Below are 9925 nucleotides of genomic sequence, written 5' to 3'. Positions count from 1 at the left end.
TCCTTTGATTATTATAGGCAGATAAAATGACATGATCAGATGCGTGACAACTGTGAGCTCTGATTGGATTGTTGAAACTTTTAGAAATCCTCGCCAGACCGCACCCACAGATTTGCCTACAAAAATCTGCCAAAATCCGGGGTGTCAGATATCGGTCGAGCCTCCGTATGGGCAGACCAATAAGGAAACCGCTTAACCCGGAGGCACACACGCTTTCCAAAGAGAGCCACCTTTAAGTCTCCTGGTGCAGATATACACTGATGCTGAAAAGTAATCTGAAAGAATTTGTCCATTCAGACATTCACTCTCTTCAACTGCTCTCTGGGATTGGATCACATTTTACACTGAGATGCAAAGCAGGTGCCTCCTTCAAGTTCTTCTCGCCTTATCATTGCTCATTTTATCCAAAGCACAGTATGTGATCGGATCAGATCCCTCCTGCGTCAGATCTAGTCCTGCCGAGGACGGACGGACGCGCGTCACGTTTCTGCGGGAGGACGCAGCCGGCGTGCGCTCCCTGTACCTCAGCCTGTGGTCCGAGGACACGCGCCTGCTATCATGTGAAGGAAATACAGATCCGGCCATCGTGGAGAGATACGGCGCTCTTTGCGACAGACGCGGCACGCAGTATCGTGAAATCAGGCAGAGATTTAATATCAGTGCGCTGTTGGCTCCGGATGCTCCCTGCGCGCTCCTCTCCTCCAGCGCGCCAAAGTCCTCCAGGCGCGTAAGAAGAGATGGCACAGAGGCGAAGACTCGGAGGAAACGCGCCTGGATCTTCCCAGGGACACTGTGGTGCGGCACTGGAAGCAGAGCTGCTAAATACGAGCAGTTAGGTGAGAATGAGAGAGAATTCTTCATTTGTCTTATTTATTTTTTCCTTATTATTTCAGTGCTTTTTCGGTAATATTTCGGGTTAGGCTGAAAACAGATGGTTAATGGGTTCAACAGTAGTTCCCTAACCTCACCTTACCCAAACCCTCACTTCAACATGACATGTAGGTCTGTACAGTATGTCAACAGCCATCGGAAGTCGGGGCCCTTTGAAGGAATGTAAAATACAGACCCAAGGGGATTCTCAGGGGCCCTCTGCAGCCGCACGTCCCCAAATCCCCCTCCCCCCAGACACACCAAAGCAGATACAATTAAGAATCTTTATTATACAATAACTATGAACTTCTCCATGAACATATTAAACAGAAGTCAACAGTGATCAAGAGCGATTTATTCTTATTTTAGTTAAAATATATTAAGATGACTTTTAAAGGTGCACTATGTAGTTTTGGGGAAGATGTATTAATCAGATGAGAAAGATCTTCATTGACTGATTTTGCCACCTTTCTAGCTTCAATCAGTGTTCTGGGGACCTTGTTTTCCAGCTTCCAGCTTATTTATTCAGTGGTGGAATGTAGTTTGTGTCATCACCTCATTAATATTGTAAATATTCAAATTCTGAGTTTGAATTTCTTCTCCAAAACTACATATCGCCCCTTTTAGAGGTGCAATATGTAAGACTTCTAATTCAAGACGTTAAAAAAGTAACTTAAATTAAATAAGAAATTAACAGAATATGAAGAATTAAAAGTTTTGACATTATGCCAAATTGTTTATATACTGTGTTGCAGAGATGTTGTCTTTGTTGCTTAGACTCCACAGAGAAATTTTGTGTTCGAGGGGCATCTGCCCTGAGCGGCAGCATGTAGTTCGGACGCTGCTGCTGCTGCTGGTGGTGGTGGTGTTTGATGACTCTGCTTAATCTGCAGACCGTAAGACTGAGTGCTGAAGGCAAGGCAAGTTTGTTTGTATAGCACAATTCAGACACAAGGCACTCAAATTGCTTAACAGGCGCATAAAAATTACATTAAAAGAAATCAAAAATTGCATTTAAAATAAATTAAAAACAAGTAGGAAGTTATCAAGAAACAAAACATTAAAACAAGTTAAGCTAAAATAGAATAGGTTTAAAAGAGACAAGACTAGAAAATAAAAGTCTGAAGGGGGAGGTGGAGTAGGACACACAAAACATCAGCATGAATGAACTAAAGGCAGAGAGAGGAGCTTATTTAAAAAGACAGCAGCGACATGATAGGCTAACAAGGAAGGTGTGTCGCTGTTACTATTGGATAGATGTGACCGGCTGATGTGAACAGCTGATTTCAATTGACAGCCCCAAATGATGAGGCAGGAAATTATGACTAAGCATTCACAAGAGGGTATGAGTAATAAACTAAAAGCCAAAGAATGCAGCAGAGTAGTCTTCCTGATTGACAACACTTCCACGATGCTCCGAGCTGGTTACACCCCGCTTTTCCGAAACCCCGCTGTTCGGAAAATAGACTTCCATTCATCGTAATGGCGTGGTTTCTCATTTTTTCTAAAGACCCTGCTATTCCGAAAAGGCTATTGTGGTACCCCTGACCCTAACCATATTGGGAAGTAATTGGAAGTTGAAAGTCGGATTCGGAACAGCGGTGTGTCGGAGTGGGGTGTGTCGGGATGGAGGGGTTTCGCAATGGAGGTGTTTCGGAATGTCAGGCTGTTCCCCTCCGAGCTCAACTAATAGGACCACTAGCTGCACAGCTAACTGAGCTAACTAGCTAACAGCAGCTACTGTTCTCAGTGAGTTTGATTAAATTTAATTTTGTTGTAATTTTGATGAAGAGAGCATGCCACTCATGTACACAACTCAAGAGGAATAGGACTAGAGTTAAAAATCTGTTGAAATTTATAAAGTAGTCGCATCAAGAAGATGTGCCACAGTAGGTCCTTAATTTAAAGATCTTGGTTTGGACAACCCATACATTTTAAATTTTTAAATAATTGTCTTAAAATGGGCAATATTTAAGAATTGGCCACCTGTCAAAGGTGACTCCAATTAACCACTAAGGCAATGGTTTTGCTGGTGATGCATGTTGGTGTGATCAGCCACTAACTGCTGCTATTGGTTGCTGCCATTAGCTAATTAGCTCAGTTAGCCGTGCAGCTAGCAGTCAAGACTGTGGGCTTAGAGTGGTTTTAAATGACAGGATGGGCTGGGACTAGCTGGTTAGCATTCTAACTTCAGTAGACATCTCTGCGACACAATACATCTTTGTCATAATGTCAACACAATTATTTAATCACATTTTGTTAATGTTCATTTTTTAAGGTGTTTTAAATAAAAAAAGTTACATGTACCTTCAAAGCTGTTGGAATTGATATCAGGGAAGTGTTAGTGGACTTGCTTTCTTGCAAAGTGTCCTCCGATTAATGACTGAATTCAAATCTTGTTCTCTTCCACAGGGATGTTTGAGCATGCAGACAGATGCTGCCGTGAGCACGACCACTGCCCGCATATCATCAAAGCATTAACTGTGAACTATGGAGTCTTCAACTCCAAATTCTTCACCGTCTCACACTGTGAATGTGACCAAAGGTGAGCCCCAGAATGCACACCCCAGGAATCTTACTCTGAGCCGGGATTCCAAGTATTCAGCGCCTCCAGGGAAACTACTATGACCAGTAATTCGCACCTCCCCCTGACCCTAACACGTAATGCTCTGGCTAGTTGTATGGATGCTCAAGTAAGGATAGACCTGCTCCGAGGCTGAATTGAGTGTGAAAAGTGGAAATTCTTGCTCCTCTATGGAATGCTCTCAACATATGCTTTTGTCACTATGCCAGAGATACAAACCGATTTAAGTCGAAGAACCTGGGGCCATATGATATTACTCTTCATCCAGGAGTAATAAATATAGCACTGCAATCAGCCCTCTGGAGACACTTTAGATGTCAAGAGTGAACACGTTGCTGGCTATATTTGCGTTTGCAGGGCATTCCGTTGCCACTACATTATCTAGTGGTGACAGGTGCACGTGTAATATGTTTGAACTCTTTGTGTTCATCCAGACATAACATACTCACATTTTAAGAATTCGCCTCCCAGATATAAGGCCTGTTGCTTGACCTTGTCTTGTCTTTTTCCTGCCTCTCACCAGATTTCGACAGTGCCTTAGTGGTGTCAATGATACCATCGCCAGCATGGTGGGCTACAGCTTCTTCAGCCTCCTGCAGGTTCCCTGCTTTGAGCTCAAACAGAAGAGGCGATGCACTGAGATGTCCTGGTCGGGAATGTAAGAGAAGCACTAAGATTGTTGTTTGAAGCTTTAACTGCATATTGTCAGACACACAAAGGTGGAAAAAGTGCACACATTGTTTACTCAAGTAGAAGTACTGATTCAACTTCTTTACTCAAGTAAAAGTAAGAAAGTACAGGCTCTGAAATGTAAAAGTGTTCGTAAAGCGACGCAAAATAAAAATGATCGATAATTCCTCTCTAATGCATTAAAACTAAAGTAATGAGCCTGTTTTGAGAATGTAAGGAGCAGAAAGTACGGATATTTGAGGTAAAATGTAAGGAGTAAAGGTTGTCAGAATAATAAATACAGATACCTGAAAGATCTACTTAAGCGCAGAACAAAGTATTTGTACTTCGTTACTTCCCACCTCTGCAGAAACAACAGTGCGAACAAGTGCGAACCATAAAACAAGACTTTTGTTCAGTGGAAGGTGCAAGTGCGGTTATATGGGAAGCTGGAGCTGCAGCTTGTAATAACATGCCTGACACTTTGCCAAACCTCACAAAATCATACGAGCCACTGTGCCACACCTCCGCTGTGTTTCCACAACTTTATCCATCAGGTACTACACAAAGGGTCTCACAAAAACGAGCTTCAAAAGCTTCCCCTTTCTCTAGCACTGATAGTACTGCATTAACAAACTATACTATAATAAGTATAATTTAAGATTGTGTGTTATTGAGAGATTCTTGAATTTCCAGTGTGTTGCTATAATTATCTGTCAAGGAAAGTACAAATTACAGCTGCTGTAAATTACAGACCTCACTTCACCAGAAATACAAATTGTACTTCTTCTTAGTTAAATAAATATGCAAGGAATGTTCTCTATATGTGGAATACAGCATACAGTTCCTTGTTTGTTTTCATGGCTTGGTTCTAACATGTATGTTTACCGTCTTTAGGTGCAAAAAGGCCGGCGAGGCTCCATATGCTGTCTTCAAGAAGCCCCTCCCTTACAACAGCACTGATGTTTCAAGCAAATATGAGGACAACACTGAAAGCAACGCATTAAATAGTACAGAGGGGCAGAGTGTAACTGAAAGCCCTGCGATCAGCCAACGCACAAAGTCGCCCAAAAGTGAACATAGATGTAGCTCCAAAGACCCACAACGAGGAGACACTTTGAAAGGCAGAAGGAGAAAGGGGAAAGGATGTAAAAGACACAGGAAGCTGTCCACAGTCGCACCCTCCCAAATACCCTCAATATCGAGGGCACACAACACTACTCCCTTAATGGACACTAGTCTTTTACGTGCCTCTAAAAATAGCACATCGATGCCAAACACAAAAAGAGCTGGAAAAAAGAAGAACACTAGAAAGGGCCAGAAAGCTCCACCACAGAGGACGACAAACTTTTACCCTCAAACAACATCTACAACGCAGAAGCCAACAGCCATCACAGCGATGAACAAAACCACAAAAAGTCACAAAAAGGTTCCGACACGAAGTCCCTGTTGTGGATTCAGGACGCCCCTGAGAGGCGACACTTTTCAGCCTCACTGTAAAACTTGTCTAGAACAAAATACAACAACTCACATGGCAACTGTTCCACCCTCAACGACTACATACAGATTACCGGTCAAAATGACAACGCACTCAACAGCATCAGCCAAACGAGACGCTTGGAGCACAGTTACTTCTGCCACACCTGCCACAACAAAACTAAAGAGAGCAGCCTCCACTGAGGTTGGCAAGCCAAAAAAGCAGATGGATTCCCATCTTCTGTGGAATAACACAAACCAGGAGCCCATGAGAGGAACCAAGGCCCCAAACACGCATTCAGTGAGGAGCCTGAAACCAAATAGTGCCTTACATAATTTGACAGGTGAGTGTATGCAGCTGCTGACCCCATGACATCTGCTGGGTCATTTTGCAGCATACATGTATAAGGCCTCTATTCATGTAACTTATCTAAACTAAACGTTTAAGCACCTGTTACTCTGGCTGGTCCCATCTGAGCTGATAATGTTTGAAATTTAGCACTTGAATTTGGAATTTAACAATAAATCGCAACACTATTAATGAATTATAAACATTTTATAAGCGAGTAGGCAAGTTTCAAATTAATGATAGACAAAAAGAGAAAAATATCAATATCAAAGCCATTTATTTATTATGATTTATAGTGAGCAATGCTGCCACTATGGAGAGGTAGTAATAAAGGCTCTAGCTATGCCCCCTACAGGTGACACAGGAGGCTACATTTTCACCACTGATAATTGCTTATGCTGAAAAATTCTGAAAGCAAAATAAGAGTGTTAAGCTTTTGTGAAGTAACATCAGTGGGTGCTCTTTGTTCGTTTATGACACAACTTCAACGCTCATTTGTCCTCCTGCAGACAATCAGCTGCTGTGCAGAAGCCTCAAACATCTGGACGAATGCAAATATAAAATCCCTCCTTTGGAGAAGAAGTATGATCTGCAGAACATGGAGCCAAAGACTGCCTACCACTGTGACTGCACCAGCCGGTAACATGACAGCATTTCTTTGCATTTCTGTCTATTATTTTTTATATGTTTACATATGCAGCTGTGCAAGTCAGATAAAAAAAGCATTTTTTCTGAATTTATAATCATTCAAATATGTGCCAGGGGCACGATTTACAAAAGATTATAGTTGCATAAGTGAAGCAAATATTTGTATTCAGTCCTTGTTTTATATTTAAAGGGGCTTTTAGTGTAACTCAGCCAAATTGCTCTCATTCCATCTTCCCAACTTGGTACTTCTTGCTTTGTGTTTTGTCCACAATAGCTCAACATAACATTATTCTCACCCATGGAAACAGCTTCACAGCCGGCCAAGGAAATACAAGCCTTATACATAGCAGTCCAAACTAAAAGCTACGACCCCAATAATCCATTATGACTTTGTTTTGCATTCTTGAGCTACTTCAAGGTTTAACCTGCAGGTTGCTGTAAGATGAAGTAACCACGGCAACTTTGAATAAAATGAGAAGTTGTGTTGAAGGTCTAAATGAAGCAGAGGAGGGTGTTTTTTCTTTCTGTTGAAAGAACATTGTTCAGGCTCTTATAAAGTTTCTTCCAGCAGACTGTCTATAGTCTCTACAACAATTAAGGGGTCCTACTGTCATAATAGACTGGAGTTGTATTTGCCAAAAACCATGAAAATAGGACCAAGGCTATGGAATAACTTCTATTCTTTTGTTTTCTCGTTGCACCTATTAAACATGCCTTTCTCATAGAACACACCGTGACTTGTTATAGTAGGAAAAGCTGATGTGACTAATATATTAAATGACATCTTGCTGGTGATATTTTGACATGTCACAGCAGGATAGGCTGCAGATCAATGACATGGCTAATGGAACCGTTAAAGGAGTGGTTCATCATTTTTCAATTCTGCCTGAAAACAATTGTCAAGTATCCAAAGATTAGTTAGTTACAGTTAAAGGATGTATCCACAGTTTCCACAGTATTGTTCAGGTGCCAATATGATCAGTGAAACAGGTTTTGCTTGCTGTAGGCCTAATCATTCCTTCTGTTAATACTAGATCCCTTTCTAAAGCGCTTTCAGTGTAGTTGATGGGAGACAAAAATGTACTCCAGAGAGTATTTAAATTTTACATCTGTTTACATCTGAGATCAAAACCAAAGTTACTGTCTTTATTGAGTAACATTCCCTGTTGGTGTTTCCCTGTTGAGCAGCAGTGGAGGAACAGTAACAAAAAGAGGGAATTTTGTACAATAAAGGTTGGAGATTTGGATGATATTTACTTAATTTATGTAATATCTTGTGTGATCCCGTCCCAATGCACTTCAGTGCAAGTGATGAGGAACAAAATCCACAGTGAAATGTAAAACTTTATCAGGCTTCAGCCATCTGAGTTACAAAAATTAAGTGAATATCGTTTTTCTTTTTGCACAAAATAGTTTTAACTTGACTAATGATGAACCACTCCTTCAACGGTTCCAGTGAGCCATGTCATTGATCTGCAGCTTATCCTGCTGTGACATGTCAAAGTATAAACAGCTAACGGCTACACTTGATTAATCAAAGCCACCACTAAAGTAAACAACACGTGTTTCCCGCTGTGACAAGTCTCAATGGGCACCTTGAACCAACACTTTAAATGTAACTAGATCATCTTGTGTGTAACTAGTTCTGCTGCCCAAAAATTCAATCTGATGACCTGACGCTAAAACAGCCATTTCATCCATCATTAAAGGTACAGTTCAGCCCAAAAAATTGAAATACGTATATTTTCCTCTTACCTGTACTGCTCTACAAAGACGAAATGCATACATATTTAGTCAAAATTTGTAAATGATTTATTCCAAACAGCATGTCAAATGTGCAGTTGAGACAATATGACTAACACTAAACCAGTCAATAGCCTACACAGCTAGCTAAAGCAAGAGAGCCAGGTGGGTTCTTTATCCCACATGAATAAGGAAGAAGCTAAATTCAGAGAACGATATGTATTTTGTATTTAAGGGGGGGAATGCCCCTTTAATGTTCAATACATTAATACACCTGTGTTTGCTCCTGTAAATCTGGTAAGCCACTGTGAAAAAGGCCTGTCATTTTTTCCAGTGTACATATGATTATAGATTGCGTCTCATATCACTCTGTGAGACACTCTCAACACTTACCCTGAGGCTGCAGCAGCATATGTATGTTGTGATTACTCATTTCTGCATGCAGCATGTTATAAAAAAGGAGGATGGCCTGCCCCCACAGGCAGTTTTCTCTTTCTTTGTCTGTATCGCTCTGTCTGAGTCACTCGCTAATGCATAAGCATCACTCTATATTGTTTAATTCCTGCCTTGTTTCACACTGTATATCTGTTTGTAAGGTCGTAAATGTCCTCTGCTTGTCTTTTTGTCAATTTTACAGCTTGGCTCTTCAGATTGAAAGCTTCGAGCAACCTAGCGCCCTCCCTGCACTGCTGATGGATTTCGTCTCTCAGAACTGCTTTAAATTGCCAAAGAAGAAAGAATGCCACAGCAGAAAAAGGTTTTAAACTCTGATACGATTAGTCATGTTAATCTCAGACAACTTTTGGGTCTCAGCGGTGCCAGTCTTCTGTTTTATGTGTTAAATCAGTTTGCTTGTATAATAGATTATTAGTTTGTGTCTCTGTTTCTGATTTCTTTTTTTATATGTTTCTTTTCTAGCTGTTCTGGAGGCTTCGCTAAAGCCTCTGACCTACTTCAAGCACTTAAGGAGATAGAGGAAAAAGGCACTGCAGGGGTGCGAAATACAGGCAATGGCAGAAAAAGAGGGATTCCTGTACGTCTTTATAAGCGGTGCCTAAGGCTGGAGAGAGAAGCTGATATTATGGCACGTCTCACATGATTATAGACTAAGCTGCTATGTGCAGCAACAATGAATTTCATAGGCTTTACATTTCATGCATTTCTTCTTCTCTTTGATGGTGTAAAATGGCACTGTGTTGAAAATGTTCAAGGAATATTGTGGGATGTGCACCATGGTCTTAAATTTAGCATATTTATAAAGAACTGTAACACAAAGCTGCAATCCATCAGATTGTATATTGGAAAAGTAATAAAATCATTTATTTTTTCTGTTTGGATCTAGTGATTGATTTGAAATCATGTGTCAGGGGCATTTTTCACAAATGATCTCAGCGCGGCATCTGCACTGCATATTGATCAAGAGAGGAAAAATAATGCTTTTCAAAACAACCCACAGTCTGCCGGGTATCATTATCTTAAATGGTTTATTTTACAACTACCATTGGAAACATTTTCTTGTTACATACTTATCTCTCATTTTGCAATAAATCATACAGAAGTATATGTTTTTTTACTATATTTATAAA

General features: G+C 40.8%; 1 protein-coding gene across 1 annotated transcript; it reads left to right on the top strand.

The window, feature by feature from the left end:
• Window positions 1-230: 230 nt before the first annotated feature.
• On the top strand, window positions 231-9593 carry LOC311260873 (uncharacterized protein). The gene is made up of 7 exons (XM_084359136.1): window positions 231-836; window positions 3283-3415; window positions 3978-4112; window positions 5021-5943; window positions 6458-6587; window positions 8977-9096; window positions 9258-9593. The coding sequence occupies exons 1-7, from the start codon at window positions 350-352 to the stop codon at window positions 9436-9438; spliced, it is 2109 nt and encodes a 702-aa protein (XP_084215262.1). The 5' UTR covers window positions 231-349; the 3' UTR covers window positions 9439-9593.
• The last annotated feature ends 332 nt before the right edge of the window (window positions 9594-9925 follow it).

The sequence above is a fragment of the Pagrus pagrus genome, assembly GCF_965226575.1.
Source record: "Pagrus pagrus genome assembly, chromosome: 8".
Classification (NCBI taxonomy): Eukaryota; Metazoa; Chordata; class Actinopteri; order Spariformes; family Sparidae; genus Pagrus; species Pagrus pagrus.
The sequence above is the reverse complement of the archived record's forward strand: the minus strand, read 5'-3'. Positions and strand labels throughout refer to the sequence as shown.

What these genes read in the sequence shown, in the direction of transcription:
- LOC311260873 (XM_084359136.1), top strand. Translation starts at nt 350, where the DNA reads ATGCAAAGCAGGTGCCTCCTTCAAGTTCTTCTCGCCTTATCATTGCTC. An exon ending in TGCCTTACATAATTTGACAG is followed by an intron (nt 5,944 to 6,457) that starts GTGAGTGTATGC and finishes GTCCTCCTGCAG; the next exon opens with ACAATCAGCTGCTGTGCAGA. An exon ending in CACTGTGACTGCACCAGCCG is followed by an intron (nt 6,588 to 8,976) that starts GTAACATGACAG and finishes TCAATTTTACAG; the next exon opens with CTTGGCTCTTCAGATTGAAA.